Source organism: Penicillium concentricum, assembly GCF_028827145.1.
Source record: "Penicillium concentricum strain IBT 3081 chromosome Unknown utg000002l_segment0_segment0, whole genome shotgun sequence".
In the NCBI taxonomy this organism is placed as follows: Eukaryota; Fungi; Ascomycota; class Eurotiomycetes; order Eurotiales; family Aspergillaceae; genus Penicillium; species Penicillium concentricum.
In genome coordinates this window covers 1,510,873-1,524,938 of record NW_026622755.1, presented here as the reverse complement: position 1 = coordinate 1,524,938, position 14,066 = coordinate 1,510,873, and the positions used below count along the sequence as shown (strand labels likewise).

Below are 14,066 nucleotides of genomic sequence, written 5' to 3'. Positions count from 1 at the left end.
CGTGCCGAAGGCCGTATATGGACCTCCGAGGATCGGCGACTCCAATTCCTCCAAACTACCCAAAAAAAAAATGGCGACGGTGAATAAGGATCAAAAGGCAAAGGTATGTTCTCCAATATTATATTCTACTTGAAGCTCACCAATAGATAGCCCAGTGTCCTTCGCTCCATCCTTGCGGGGTCCACTGCCGGAGCCGTGGAGATCGGTAAAGAGCTCAATGACCCCTACCAGGCTGCTAGCTAACGCGTATACTACAGCGATCACATACCCGGCCGAATGTACGAACCTTCAAATGTCTTACATCAACTGGTGCTAATGCTATGCAGTTGCGAAGACGCGGACTCAACTCAATCGCCAGCTTACCCATGGCCAAAAGCTACCATGGCCACCCTTCGGAAGCCAGTGGTATGCAGGATGTACAACACTGATTATCGGAAACTCGCTCAAGGCTGGAATTCGTGCGTCTACCTCCCGCGACTGTCTGGGCTGCCGTTGATACATGCTAGGATTCGTCGCTTTCGATGCCATAAAATCGGTTCTCCAGGATGAGAACGGCAAGATCTCAGGACCAAGGACGGTTATTGCTGGATTTGGTGCTGGATTCACCGAATCTCTTTTCGCTGTCACCCCCTTTGAAAGCATCAAGACCCAATTGTAAGTTCCCATCCTATTTTTGGGCTGGCTCTACTGACCAAACTATAGGATCGACGACCGGAAGTCTGCCAACCCTCGGATGCGTGGTTTCCTGCACGGTAGCCAGCTCATTTTCAAGGAAAGAGGTGTCAGGGGCTTCTTCCAAGGCTTTGTGCCCACTACAGCAAGACAGGCCGCCAACTCGGCAACTCGATTCACAGCCTACACAACATTGAAGCAGTTTGCAGAGGGCTACACGGCTCCAGGCGAAAAGCTGGGCACTGCAGCTACCTTTGGAATTGGTGGAATCGCAGGGCTTATCACTGTGTAAGTCCTGGTCCCTGAAGAAGATGGAAAGAAGAAAAAAGACAACTCCAAACTAACATGAATCAGTTATGTGACCCAACCATTGGACACGGTCAAGACAAGGTGAATATCCCCACGCGTTAATGGTATAAAAGGTACTAACGATATCAGAATGCAATCACTCGAGGCCAGCAAGCATTACAAGAACAGCATTGTTTGCGCAACAAGAATCATCAAGGATGAAGGTGTCTTCACTTTGTGGTCTGGCGCTATGCCGCGACTTGCGAGATTGATCATGAGTGGAGGAATTGTGTTCACCATGTTTGTGATCGACCCAAGTCATATGAAAGTTGCTAACTGTTGGATAGGTATGAGAAAGCTATGGATGGGCTCGACCTCTTGGATCCTGAGGGAAAGTATTTGTAGAATAGATTCGGACCTTAATAGAATACATGGTATCTTTGTACATGAGAAGAATGACTCTGCTATTTACTCTCTTGCTTTTGCCATGTCCTCGGCAACCATGGCCTCAACTTCACTATCAGCCATCCAGGTCCGCACACTATCCATCACAGTGTCCAAACCATCACCGCCATCAAGGATACTATCCAGATTGTGGATCGTGATGCCTGTGCGATGATCAGTGCAGCGACTTTGACCAAAATTGTAGGTTCGAATTTTATCGCCTCGGCCCATTTTAGCCACACCACCCAGTATACCTCGTCTGAGTTGCATGAGCTCTTGCTCGCGGGCTTCTTGCCGGGCTTCGGCCAACTTTGCCCGTAGCATCTGCCACGCCTTTCTCCGATTGGCCTGCTGGGACCGTTCGTCTTGCATGGAGACGACCGTATGCGTGGGAATATGGGTCAGTCGAATGGCGGACTCGGTTTTGTTGACGTGTTGTCCACCAGCACCTCCAGCCCTCATCTTTTCAACCCGCACCTCTTGTGGGTCAATGTAGTAATCGCTGTTTGGATCTTCAAAGTTCAGGGCACTATCCATCTCACTGCCGTCCTCTGGAAAACTCGGCAAGACCATTACGCTGACGGCGCTGGTATGGGTGCGACCCTTGGTCTCGGTTGCGGGTACTCTCTGCACCCTATGTACCCCCGATTCAGTCCGTAATATGTCATACGCACCATTGGCTTCAATTTCAATTACCGCTTCACTGAGACGGTCGTCGGACGGACCGACCTCTGTGTCCTGCTTCAAAATTGTTGGGCGAAGGCCCCTTCGGGAGCAAAAGGCAACGTACATCCGTAACATCTCAAAAGCGAACAAGCCTGCCTCATCTCCACCTGCACCGGGTCGGATTTCCAGCAAGCAAGGAAGGTCTGCAAATGGATGTCGCGGAATGAGAGCCTTCTTCAGTCGGTCTGATATCGTTGGTAAGGCATCGCGACTGCTCTCAAGGTCTTCCGTTGCCAAAGACCGTAGTTCAGCATCGGTGCTGGGATCAGTTAGTAGGGATCTGAGCTCGACGATAGACTAGTGGAATTAGTAAGGGCTCCAATAAAAGACTCCAAAGCGCATACATCGTTGGCATTGACCCATTCTTTCAAGATATTTGCAATCGGTGCCAATTCCCCGGCTCGCTTGGCGGTCTTTGCATCAAATGACTCTCCCAGCCGTTCCGAAAGCTTTGTATGTTCAGCTGCAAGTAGGCGGGCTCTAGTTAAGAGAGCCGGAGATAAGGTAGCATCGGATGCTTCGCAAATTAGCATTGATCAGAAAGTAACCAAAAACCGGTCTTACCAGTATGTACACCTCGTAAAGGCGACAATTTTAGACCAAGCCTAGGCAAGATAGTTCGACATATTGACTTGACGAGCATACTTGTCAGTAAATGACCAAAAAAATACGGAGTGAAGGCGATTGACAATTCCATGTCACATGACGGTAACGGAACAATAGGGCGTAAAGGCCACGGAGTATGCTCATCCAGCTTTCGACTTTCCATTGTTCTTTGCTCTTTGCACTTTTCTATTTTGGCCCGGATTTTTAGATTATGCCCTTCTTTTCGCACTCCTAGGGAGACTAATTCTACACCAAAACCCTCGTTTACACCTTTACTACATCGTTACTGCATTACTACTGCGTCGCATAACCCCCAAAATGCTTGTTTCCTTGGAATCACTCACGACCTTTCTGGCTTGTTTCTCGGCTGGATATGCCCTTGAAATTCCCTCGGATACACCTCTATCTGAACTGATTTCTTCCGCCAAAGCCCATCTCGCGCAAGGCTCACCCCGAGATGCCGTGGTATACTTCGACGCCGCCGTCTCGCGCGATCCAACCAACTATATCACTATCTTCCAGCGGGGCGCGGCTTATCTGTCCATTGGCAAAAACTCACAAGCCTCGAGCGACTTTGATCGAGTTCTAGAACTCAAGCCAGACTTCGAGGGCGCTCTTCTACAGCGATCGCGCTTAAAGGCACGCTCTGCGCATTGGCAAGAGGCCTTGCGGGATCTTGAGAAGGCCGGGAAGAAGTCGACGGATGATTACAAGGAATTAGAAGCCGCACGCGATGCGGCCACCTTGGCTCTTAGCGCCGAAAAGCAGGGCGACTGGGAGACATGTGTCTCGGAGGCAAATGCGGCTATCCTAAAGGCAAATACGGCACTACCTCTGCGGCAGGCTCGAGCACATTGTCACTTTGAAAAGGGGGAGACGGAAGAAGGGCTCAGTGATCTGGCACATGTCCTACAAATGTCCCCGAGCCTGGTCGAACCTCACCTGCAAATGTCGTCTATGCTGTTCTACTCTCTAGGAGACAGTGACCGTGGCCTTGCTCAAATCCGTAAATGTCTCCATGCTGATCCCGACTCGAAACCCTGCAACCGTCTCTATCGACGTGAACGGAAGCTTGTCAAGCAGCTAGAAAAATTGCATACTGCCCTCGGCGCACGCAAATTCAGCAATGCAGCAAATCTCATGGTCGGCGATAGCGAATCTAGTGGGCTGATTGCAGACATTAAGGCCGATGTTGAAGAAGCACGACAGGCTAACCATATCCATCGCCTGGCGCCAAATAATCTTTATACATTCCTAGTCGAGAAGACCTGCGAGGCTTACCGTGAAGTGAGTACCCACGTCACAGGGTTTGGTTTCTTGTCACTAACATACTATAGATGCGTATGATCAAAAAGGCTGGTCCTTACTGCGCTGAAGCTCTCCAGCTTGTCCCTCACTCGCTTGCCGGGCTCCTGTATCAGGCTCAGACCGCTTTGGATGAGGATCGATTCGAGGATGCCATACGTACGCTCGAATTGGTCAAGGAACACCACCCCAGTTCCCAAGAAGCGCAATCTCTCCGCCAAAAGGCTCAGGCCCTGCTCAAGCGTTCCAAGCAAAAAGATTACTACAAAGTCCTGGGTATCAGCCGTGATTCAGATGATCGGACGATCAAACGCGCCTATCGCCAACTAGTGAAACAACACCACCCTGATAAGGCCCACGCGCAGGGTGTAAGCAAGGAAGAAGCAGAGAAGAAGATGGCGGCCATCAACGAAGCCTACGAGGTTCTATCTGACTCCGAACTCCGGACACGGTTTGATAATGGCGATGATCCCAATGATCCTGAATCGCAACAGCGGGGCAGTCAGTTCCAAGGCAACCCATTCGGTGGTGGTGGCCAGCAATTCTTCTTCCAACAGGGTGGTCCTCAATTCCAGGGAAATTTCAAATTCCCTGGTGGATTCCGCTGATTGGATTGTCTGTGTGGAACATAGGTGTTCCTGGAGTCGATGTATTTGGAAAGCTATTCATGGAAATAAGTTTAGGAAAGCACACTTCTTTTTATTTTGGAATTTGATTGAATTAAATAAAGGCCTCTATAAAAGAGAGGAAAGAAAAGAAAAAGAAAAAGGAAAAAAAGTGTCTGGATTGTAATATCATCCTCGTGGAGCATCCGTCAAGGGCACGTAGCGAACTTGGAAGACCTTCTCCTTGTGAATGGATCCATCTTCTCCTTTATCCACCACCCAGATATACTGACCCCCGTTGAGACCGGTACTCTCATCTTCCGATTCCACTGGAATGAAGAGTCTCCCAGGAGCACGCAGTTGGTCCACCAGGGTTGGATGAAGCTGGTCGGCCGCGGCGCCAACATGGATGGCATCGTACGGTGCACCTTCTTTCCATCCAAGGCGTCCATCACCGGTAATAAACTTGACAGTTGTGGATGCCTGGAATTCACTACCTTTCTTGGACTTGTCCATGTTGGTGCGAGCCAATTCTGTCAGCTCGGAGATATGGTCAATACCAATCACCTGTCCCTGGGTGTTGGAGTCGGTCACCAAATTGGCAAGGACATGGGTCAAGTATCCTGAACCAGATCCAATATCCAACACCCGAGCACCTGGGTTGAGATAATTAATCAGATACTCACATGCATGGCCATGCATGTGCGGTGCTGATATGGTGGCTCCATATCCAATGGGCTGAGGCGAGTCTGAATATGGTCGTGATGGAGCATAATGTGCTCGATCGACCTTTTGCATGTTAGAAAAGATGGAAATATATATGCATAATATGCTCACTCCAATCATGGCATCTTTCACACGCTCATTCTGAATCAGTCCAGCCTTGAATAGGTTCTCAATCAACTCGGTGTTGGTGGATCCAGAACAATACCACGCCATGGTCATAGCCCGTGTTGCTTTGCTAAGTTTTGGTATACTAAACATGAAAGGATGTGTGAAGAGAGAAGTTTGCCAATTACATAGTATGTATACATGTGACTATATATAATGACGCCATGATATCCGCATTCACACGTGACATTTACATTCGAGTTCTATCTCGTATTTGAATCTTTCTAGATTATATTCTGATACTATATTATTATCATGTTATAGTTTTCAAATAAAAATATTTCAATTCCAAGTGAATGCACCAGAGAAGTCACGTGAACATATCAAAAATCATCATAGACATCGCCGACTAATCACGACTAAGTGCATCAAAATCGCCGTGGGAACAGCTGCATTCCCAGGGCATCATGGAACCCTCTGGGATCGCTCACATACCTTGCATCTGATTCCCCCCCACAGCGTTGACCTCAAAATGGCGGATCAAAATCCTGGCATTCGAGCCACTGTGGATCTGTTGATCCTCGACTACATGGTCTGCCTGTGTGTCAGTGGCCTCCTAGAAGCGATACTTGAAGGAAGACCAACCGAGGACATTGAATGGTTTGCACTTTTTGTTGAACGTAAGCACCAGAACTTCATAGCAACGGACCATACTAACTGCTCTAGAAATCCACCGGCTTGTTCTCGGTCATCATCTTTCAGGCCCTCTGCCCTGGGATCTGGACCTTAAATTGCGCATCTTCTACCTGTCCAATCTGCTTCTCCACTGGGACCCTCCTAAAGATCGCGACCTCGGTCACTTTGTGCCCCTGTCCGACATCGCAGTTCAGTTCATGGACCTCTGTCACTCCGCAATCGACAACGTATCCCGGAGACGTTGGTTCGACCTTGGTGCCCACTTCATGGTTCATGCGATGCTGGAAGAACAAGCGCGCTTCCCAGACCAACTCCAGAGACTCTGCAATTGGAGAACCAACGACGACGAACTCGATATATGGTGGGAAGTCAGCCGTACAATGTTCCTGGAGCATGTCCCACCCCCATTTGGTACCGCGGATCCAATGAGCCGAGAGGAGCTTGAGAAAACATTCCCTCCCCAATTCCTGCAGAATCGTTTCGTTGATTTTTTCGTTGATTTCATGGATATCCTGGATGTGCCTCTTCTTCTTCAGCTGGAGCATGGTCAGTTGGAAGGTTTGACCCGGGAGGAGACACAGCAAGTTCGAGAGTATTGTGGATTGTAATAGTCTCACTCAAAAAGACAGAAGATGCCCTTTCATGTGCTCCTATGTGTGATGTCAAATCGAGCGGACGTGTGAGGGCCAGAGATCCACGGATTTGTTTGAAACGCAATACCACATGTACACCAACTTGATCACCACTTTGATTCAATCTCAATCAATTTTTAAGTCGATAAACATCGAAGGCAACATACAACACAAGATAGTACTTAGAGCCCACAAGACCTGTCCTTGACATGGCATTTATATCTTGGAACATAATAATTTACAAAGGGCGCAATTGGCCGCTCTAGGTACGAGAGAACACAGATAATGAAAGGCGCGTGACAAAACACTCATGTCACTTAACCAAGCAGCATGCGCCGGGGGTCCTCAATGTATTCCTTGACCTGCGATGGGATTAGTGGGTGATTTTCGGGCGGATAAAGAGGTTGACATACCTTAACAAGGAAAGTAACGGCCTCACGGCCATCCAAGAGACGGTGGTCATAGGTAAGAGCCAGGTACATCATCTAGAAATATTAGTAAACTGAAGGGAAAAAGTGATTGGATTGCTTGTACGTACGGGACGGATCTCAACCTTGCCGTTCACAGCGACAGGCTTGTCCTTAATGGCGTGGAGACCCAAGACAGCTAGACAAAATTAGATTCGAAGCCACCCCAGAAAATATAGTGCGAGAGAACTAACCTGTTTGAGGAACGTTGATGATCGGTGTGCCCATCAGCGAGCCGAAGACACCACCCTGAGTTATGTTAGCCGTGTTATTCTCAAAACACACACGAAGACAGGAAACATACGTTGCTGATGGTGAAGGTACCACCGGCCATGTCCTCAATGGTCAACTTGTTGTCACGAGCCTATTACAAGTCAGTAAACTGGACATCCCTTCCCCGGAAAAACGACTGCTCACCTTCTTTCCGAGATCGGCAATGGCCTTCTCGATTCCAACAAGATCCTTGCCTTCGGTGTTACGGACAACAGGGGTCACAAGTCCCTTCTCGGTGGCGACTGCAACGCTGATGTCAACGTAGTCGCGGTAGACAATGGTATCACCGCCGTTGGGACCCTCAATGGAAGCGTTGACAGCGGGGATATCCTTCATGGCAAGCACACAAGCACGGGAGAAGGCGCTCATGAAACCAAGCTTCACACCGGTCTTCTTGAGCACATCGTCCTTGTACAGTTTCCGGAACTCCATCAGAGAGGACATGTCGACCTCGTTGAAAGTGGTGAGAGAAGCGGCGGTGTTCTGGGACTGCTTCAGGCGCTCAGCAATACGCAGACGCATACGGTTCATTTTGACCTAGACCAAAATTAGCTTAAGCCCGAAGTTCAAAAGGCATATTGGTGGTCAACATACCCGGCGTTCCTCGCGGCCACCAAGAGCTGGCTGTTCAGCAGCTTGGGGCTTGGATTCGGTCTTGGGTGCCTGCTTGGGGGCGCAGCCTTCTTAGGTTCGGGCTCCTTGGGCTTCTGGGTCTCGGCGGGAGCGGGCGAAGCATCCTTCTTGGGCTCAGGCTCCTTGGGTTCGGGCTCCTTGGGCTTTTCGGCGCCCTCGTCCTTCTTTCCGCCTTCGGGAGCGGCGCCAAGCTCGATCTTGACGAGATCCTGGCCGACAGTAACAGTATCTTCCTCGTTCACGAGGAACTCCTTGATGGTACCAGACTCTGAGGCATTGACTGAAACGTCAATCTAACAGAAAACTCAGGTTATTCAACAGTACTTGTCGTGAGGGTGGGGGCGAAGTTGGTATTTACCTTGTCTGTTTCAATCGTCGCAATTTCCTCGTCACGCTCGACGAAATCGCCAACCTCTATACCAGAATGAGTAAATGTTCAAAATGTTCAACCACGGTTAAAGCACCATACGTTTTGAGAACTGCTTGAGGGTACCCTCTGTGATCGACTCGGCCATGCTGGGGACCTTAATGATGGAGTCGGCTAAGCACTATTAGCAATTGGCCAACAAGACTGCTTAGGAAAAGTGTTTACCATAGGTGCGGAGTTGGTGACCTCCCAGAGGAGAAAGGTTGAGTCGCGAGACATTGATGCTATAAGGTTGTATGAGCCAAAATTGCGACGAATGGTAATAACATAGATACACTTACCCGGAGGAAGAGACCTGCAACAAGCCCGAAGCTGATCGAGCCGAAGTCTTCCGCGTGAGGGTAGACAATCCCTTGACATTGCGGAACTGGCTTGATGCCCGAGGAGTGGTTCTGGCCACAGCCGAGAAGCGCTGGCCCGAGAGGCGCGCAATAGAGATTCGAGAAGCCATGATGAATTAAAGCAAAATTTGTTCAGCTGGTAGAAAGCCGGACCGGATTTGTAGATAAGAGAAAAAGCTTCAACTCTAAAAATTAGAGGAAGCAAAGAATATCAAGCTCGGATTAGATCGGGTCCTAAGGTAAACCGGGCACCTTTCCGGCAGAGGCGGACTATTCTTCTTCTACGGCGAGGGGGGAGACCATTCAAGCAGATTTTGCTACGGGGCAGGGTAGCAACCATTCGTGCAAGTTCCATGCCGAACGAATTAGGAAGCCCAGAATAGTCAACCTGACGACATTGAAACCCTCAACCCCAAAACATTGTCCCCCAGGAACACTAACAATCTTCGAAGGTTGTCATTTCTGTTTGATAGACCTGTGTATTAAACACGCTCTTTTCTGTTTTCCTATTCCTCTTTTAGCTGACCGGAATTGGACCCGGGACAAAACTTGAGCACAATGTCCACCTACGCTGTTAAGTGAGTAACCTGGTGTTCCCCTAGAGGGACTCTTCACTGATCTACTGCAGGTCGCTCTACCGGCGCTCCCTGAAACTGTCCCTTGACTGGGCGGTCCACCGGCAGATCTGGCGTGGACAAGCAGTTTATATCCGATCCCTTTTCGAAGCCAACAAGGACGTCCGCGATCCTCGCCAGCAACAGGTATGTGAAATTGAATTCCCATGTTTGGCAAACCTAACACACCCTCTAGGTTTTGCTGCGCGAGACAGAGAAGCTCTTGGAGACCTGGAAGCACCCCGACCCATACCGGGCACCTACTGCACCCGGCGGCAACAAATGGGAGCGCAACCTGCCGGCCCGAATCCTGCCATGTACGTTCACATCACATCCTTATGCAACCTCGAATTTACATTAACCATGAAACAATATAGATGCCCAACCCCCCAGTGCACACTAAGTCAAATCAATATCGCAAAACACAATATGAGGATTGGACCAATTGCAAACATGAACTATGCAACATAAAGTTCGCGTCTTTCCTACAGATGTAGAGTACCCAAAGCAGAGTCTAGAATCTACAATTTCGTTCATGTACAATATATATCCGCAAGAACAGCGAGTCATCAAGAATATGATTTATTATATGTACAATGTATACAAGTACGAAAGGCAAGTTGGTGGATTTTAACACTTGAAAGACCTGGAGTTTTCATTGATTTGGGCTCATGCCCAGAGCTAGTATCCGAAAGTTGAAATCCCTCAAGCAAGTTAAGGTCGTCGGTATCATTCCATGTCCGTAGACATAATGTACAACCAGGAAATTGATGGAAAAAAAAGAGAAAACGCAGAGCCATAACGTGCCCGTCCCATAACCCCATTATCGTGTCAAAGAACCAATCCGCGCCGGAAAAGAAAACAAACAACCCGCGAAAAAAGATAGAACCCTTACAGCTCCTGGCTGCCCTTGCCGGCCTTGGGAGTCTTCTTGGGGAGAAGGTCTGGAAATGATGTTAGTGTATGCAAGAATAGAGTTGAAAAGTGATAACATACTCTGGTGGATGTTGGGGAGAACACCACCCTGGGCAATAGTGACGTGGCCCAAGAGCTTGTTCAGCTCCTCATCGTTACGGATGGCAAGCTGGAGGTGACGGGGAATGATACGGGTCTTCTTGTTGTCACGGGCGGCGTTTCCAGCCAACTCGAGAATCTCAGCAGCGAGGTACTCGAGAACGGCAGCGAGGTAAACGGGAGCACCGGCACCGACACGCTGGGCGTAGTTGCCCTTGCGGAGCAGACGGTGGACACGGCCAACGGGGAAGGCCAAACCAGCCTTGGAGGAACGGCTGGAGATATTGATGTCAGTATGAAACGTATATCAAAAAAGACGCGAAATGTAAACAACTTACGACTGCGCGTTCTTGCTGCCGCTAGCCTTGCCGCCGGACTTTCCGCCAGTCATTTTGATGGTTTTGAGAGGGAAAAAGGGTGTGGTTTTTTGTGGAAAAAGGAAGAGAAGATTGAAGATTGAGAGCTGAAGTTATGGTGTAAAGTCGCAAGAGCAGGTGGGAGAGCGTGTGGAAGCGGAGGACCTTTATAAGGACGCGGTGAGGGTGACGTTGGGGCGGCATCAATGGTCCTCCAGATCACGGTCTCGCTTAGATGTTGTAGCCAATGATCAATCAGATCAGACATTCCGCTTTAGGAATGGTGTGGTAATATAAATCCATTACCATACCTGACAGTCAGCTGAGCGTGATTCTACCCCACCTTTCCCACCTTAAGACGCGTAAATGTCAGTTTAATCATACAGATCATACCAAGTTGTTACCGTATTGAAATTCGGCCTCCTTTGCACCCCCCTCCAGGATCAACTGGCCTTGGGAACACGAGTATAAAGACGGTCTCTCCCCTCGTCACCGCGTCTCTCTAACTTACCCTTCCACATTCCATCTCTGTTTCCCACCCACACGCTTCATCCATCTTTACTCTTTTAACTCTTTCAACTCTTTTTTTTCCAAACTTTCCAAATCACATTCAAAATGCCCCCTAAGGCCGCTGAGAAGAAGCCCTCCACCGGTGGCAAGGCCCCCGTTGGCGGCAAGGCCCCTGCTGAGAAGAAGGAGGCTGGCAAGAAGACTGCCACCGCTGCCACTGGCGAGAAGAAGAAGCGCGGCAAGACCCGCAAGGAGACCTACTCTTCTTACATCTACAAGGGTGAGTTGATTCTTGAAAACAACATGAACCACCAGGGGGAAAAAACGCGTCCATGCTAACTCCATTTCCAGTCCTCAAGCAGGTCCACCCCGACACTGGTATCTCTACTCGTGCCATGTCCATCCTGAACTCCTTCGTCAACGGTATGTTTTTTTTTTTTCACAAAAAAACGCGTTTACGCGTTTACCACGTCATGTTTTCTGACTTGTTCATTTTCTAGACATTTTCGAGCGTGTCGCTACCGAGGCCTCCAAGCTGGCTGCTTACAACAAGAAGTCTACCATCTCCTCCCGGGAGATCCAGACCTCTGTGCGTCTCATCCTCCCCGGTGAGCTGGCCAAGCACGCCGTCTCTGAGGGCACCAAGGCCGTGACCAAGTACTCTTCCTCCGCCAAATAAGCGGATTCTTTACGTTTTATTTCCAGCTTGCTTTTGTTTTTACTACCTCTTGATCTGTTATGGGCTCTGAGGTGGTCGGTTATGGGTGTTTTGCGGGTTTCTAATGCGTCATGGGATGGCTTGAATTTTCTTTTCCCCGATGGGTGATTTTTTTTGAATGGTTACCACTCGATACGTGAATGCGGTGTAACATAACTCGGGTCTGGGGCAGGCATGGATTGGCCTCCCCTACTAGAACGCGAAATTCCAAATGCTTAATTGCATTGCATCATGATTCTATTTCTCCTAGTACATTTTTCCCAAGGCACAAATTAGAACAAGAAAGAGGCCAGCTGCATCTGGTTTATATCTCCATCTCAGAATCGTCCAGCGCCTCAACTTCATCCAGAGCCTCGGCCCGACCATGGCCATGATCTGGCTGATGCTGACTGGGGAAGATGTGCACAATGGGCTGCCCAGGCGTAGATTGTATTCGTTTCTTCCAGTCAGCCCAATCATCTTCATTCTTGATGAGAAATCCGATAAGCATGCTGGGATCCATGTCCTTGATATGGATTCTCCGCAGTCGGCAGGTGTAATAGCTATCCAGTTCCTCTTGGGTGTATAGCCCATTTGGTCGATATGACGTTGCAGGTCGGGTGGTATGGGGATCAAGGAAAAAGAGATGGCAGTCTTGAGCCCCTACAAAGTAATGCGATGCCGATGGGCGTCCGCTATTTTGGTTAGCGAACACTTCATATCGAACAGACACATGAACCTACCCTGCAATGCCAACGGATTGGGGGTATGTCAGCGCAGCTCGGAGTCCGTCCCAGTACGCTGGGGTGACATTATCGATCCCCAACCTGGTCCCAATCAGGATGAGTGTTGGCTGAATTTGGCCTGATTTGTCGTGGGCCACGTGTGCGAATTTGTCTTCATAGACGTCCGAGGTGTCATTGGTTGCATAGACCCTAAGTTGGGGAGCCTCACTTTCTGTTGAAAGTAGCCTGTCACCATCAGCATCACTCCATGATTCGAGTGTTGGTAGCACGTACTGAATACATTTCGCAGTTGCCGACGGCCCAAACCATTCACCTGGGTATTTCCCGCATGATTCTGCACCGTGATTGACAAATCGATGTATGGAGAAGGGAGCATTCGGGTGATCGGCGAACATTGATATTAGCTTTGACTCTTCCTCCACTTTCTCCCCTCGACGCCAGTCTAGTATATCTGATTAGCGCTCGAGTGTTTTTTTTTTGGGATGTTTTGTTTTGTCTTTTATTTTATTTCAGGCATTGGATGCGTCTCTCACCTCGTCCTAGTAATAGAACTGAAAACGTATTTGCCAAAAGGCTTTGTCCAGATCTGATCATGCAGCCCCACCCAGTATCTGATGTAAAGCCCTGGGGATCCATGAGCTGACTTCTCAGGCGTACCCCCAATGTCATCGAGGATGTTGCTTCTGGTGTCTTTGTTCGTGGGATCGGTGTGAAATTTGATCGATATGTGATCCAGATCCTCGATCCAAAATCGGAGAGAAATGCTTTTGGCCATGCTGTATCATTTAATGTACTAGCATCTGGCTGTCTTGAGGGACTGTGTGGGTTGACTGTATGGGATGTTAAGCGTGAAATATGGGGCTATATATTAACTTGAAGACTCACTGTCACTGGATGGTTGCGGGGCATACTCCCTGCCCAAACACGATATCGACGCCGCAGGTACATCATTTCTGGGTTCAGGGTCCCAAAAGTATTGTACTATGCGTTTGCACTTTTCCATGTCCACGGTCATGGTTGGTGCTGGTTTTCCGTGGATCTGTTGTATGGTAGTTAATGTGATTGTGGGTGATTTCAAGATCAGAGGTGGTTAGGGATATATATATATATATACCTAGGTATAATATCCAATCTTGAAAACCAACTTAAGTGATCAAGCTTATAAATAGAAAGGAGAACCCCA

The 14,066-nt window shown here is 48.9% G+C and overlaps 10 protein-coding genes across 10 annotated transcripts; 5 read left to right on the top strand and 5 right to left on the bottom strand.

The window, feature by feature from the left end:
* Window positions 1-70: 70 nt before the first annotated feature.
* Window positions 71-1,365, top strand: N7517_004140 (putative mitochondrial tricarboxylate transporter (Ctp); the record flags this gene model as incomplete). The annotated part of the gene is made up of 9 exons (XM_056721870.1): window positions 71-103; window positions 151-205; window positions 258-278; window positions 327-458; window positions 507-654; window positions 703-960; window positions 1,027-1,062; window positions 1,111-1,260; window positions 1,308-1,365. The coding sequence occupies 9 exons, from the start codon at window positions 71-73 to the stop codon at window positions 1,363-1,365; spliced, it is 891 nt and encodes a 296-aa protein (XP_056578120.1).
* Window positions 1,366-1,428: 63 nt separating this feature from the next.
* Window positions 1,429-2,773, bottom strand: N7517_004139 (putative mitochondrial translation release factor (RF-1); the record flags this gene model as incomplete). The annotated part of the gene is made up of 3 exons (XM_056721869.1): window positions 1,429-2,427; window positions 2,475-2,647; window positions 2,695-2,773. 3 exons carry the CDS (start codon window positions 2,771-2,773, stop codon window positions 1,429-1,431), a joined length of 1,251 nt encoding a protein of 416 aa, XP_056578119.1.
* Window positions 2,774-2,853: 80 nt separating this feature from the next.
* On the top strand, window positions 2,854-4,649 carry N7517_004138 (DnaJ and TPR domain protein; the record flags this gene model as incomplete). Its single annotated transcript, XM_056721868.1, has 2 exons — window positions 2,854-4,023; window positions 4,074-4,649. Coding segments are annotated over 2 exons (1,746 nt in total), but the record flags the coding sequence as incomplete, so codon positions are not given.
* A 186-nt stretch (window positions 4,650-4,835) lies between these two features.
* N7517_004137 (protein-L-isoaspartate O-methyltransferase) lies at window positions 4,836-5,630 on the bottom strand (the record flags this gene model as incomplete). The annotated part of the gene is made up of 1 exon (XM_056721867.1): window positions 4,836-5,630. The coding sequence occupies one exon, from the start codon at window positions 5,628-5,630 to the stop codon at window positions 4,836-4,838; it is 795 nt and encodes a 264-aa protein (XP_056578117.1).
* Window positions 5,631-6,009: 379 nt separating this feature from the next.
* Window positions 6,010-6,781, top strand: N7517_004136 (uncharacterized protein; the record flags this gene model as incomplete). The annotated part of the gene is made up of 2 exons (XM_056721866.1): window positions 6,010-6,157; window positions 6,204-6,781. The coding sequence occupies 2 exons, from the start codon at window positions 6,010-6,012 to the stop codon at window positions 6,779-6,781; spliced, it is 726 nt and encodes a 241-aa protein (XP_056578116.1).
* A 341-nt stretch (window positions 6,782-7,122) lies between these two features.
* Window positions 7,123-9,056, bottom strand: N7517_004135 (uncharacterized protein; the record flags this gene model as incomplete). The annotated part of the gene is made up of 11 exons (XM_056721865.1): window positions 7,123-7,167; window positions 7,219-7,290; window positions 7,344-7,411; window positions 7,467-7,521; window positions 7,577-7,636; window positions 7,690-8,082; window positions 8,136-8,471; window positions 8,537-8,592; window positions 8,648-8,719; window positions 8,771-8,829; window positions 8,887-9,056. 11 exons carry the CDS (start codon window positions 9,054-9,056, stop codon window positions 7,123-7,125), a joined length of 1,386 nt encoding a protein of 461 aa, XP_056578115.1.
* Window positions 9,057-9,504: 448 nt separating this feature from the next.
* N7517_004134 (NADH dehydrogenase [ubiquinone] 1 beta subcomplex subunit 9) lies at window positions 9,505-9,963 on the top strand (the record flags this gene model as incomplete). Its single annotated transcript, XM_056721864.1, has 4 exons — window positions 9,505-9,524; window positions 9,575-9,707; window positions 9,757-9,877; window positions 9,938-9,963. The coding sequence occupies 4 exons, from the start codon at window positions 9,505-9,507 to the stop codon at window positions 9,961-9,963; spliced, it is 300 nt and encodes a 99-aa protein (XP_056578114.1).
* A 225-nt stretch (window positions 9,964-10,188) lies between these two features.
* N7517_004133 (histone H2A) lies at window positions 10,189-11,001 on the bottom strand. The gene is made up of 3 exons (XM_056721863.1): window positions 10,913-11,001; window positions 10,557-10,849; window positions 10,189-10,504 (listed from the first exon to the last, which is right to left on the bottom strand). Exons 1-3 carry the CDS (start codon window positions 10,963-10,965, stop codon window positions 10,452-10,454), a joined length of 399 nt encoding a protein of 132 aa, XP_056578113.1. The 5' UTR covers window positions 10,966-11,001; the 3' UTR covers window positions 10,189-10,451.
* Window positions 11,002-11,545: 544 nt separating this feature from the next.
* On the top strand, window positions 11,546-12,119 carry N7517_004132 (histone H2B family protein; the record flags this gene model as incomplete). Its single annotated transcript, XM_056721862.1, has 3 exons — window positions 11,546-11,720; window positions 11,792-11,863; window positions 11,941-12,119. The coding sequence occupies 3 exons, from the start codon at window positions 11,546-11,548 to the stop codon at window positions 12,117-12,119; spliced, it is 426 nt and encodes a 141-aa protein (XP_056578112.1).
* Window positions 12,120-12,462: 343 nt separating this feature from the next.
* Window positions 12,463-13,898, bottom strand: N7517_004131 (cysteine protease ATG4; the record flags this gene model as incomplete). Its single annotated transcript, XM_056721861.1, has 5 exons — window positions 12,463-12,832; window positions 12,881-13,108; window positions 13,157-13,325; window positions 13,417-13,713; window positions 13,769-13,898. The coding sequence occupies 5 exons, from the start codon at window positions 13,896-13,898 to the stop codon at window positions 12,463-12,465; spliced, it is 1,194 nt and encodes a 397-aa protein (XP_056578111.1).
* Between the last annotated feature and the right edge of the window lie 168 nt (window positions 13,899-14,066).

What these genes read in the sequence shown, in the direction of transcription:
- N7517_004133 (XM_056721863.1), bottom strand. Translation starts at nt 10,965, where the DNA reads ATGACTGGCGGAAAGTCCGGCGGCAAGGCTAGCGGCAGCAAGAACGCG. An exon ending in GGCAGCAAGAACGCGCAGTC is followed by an intron (nt 10,850 to 10,912) that starts GTAAGTTGTTTA and finishes CAATATCTCCAG; the next exon opens with CCGTTCCTCCAAGGCTGGTT. An exon ending in TCTCCCCAACATCCACCAGA is followed by an intron (nt 10,505 to 10,556) that starts GTATGTTATCAC and finishes CATCATTTCCAG; the next exon opens with ACCTTCTCCCCAAGAAGACT.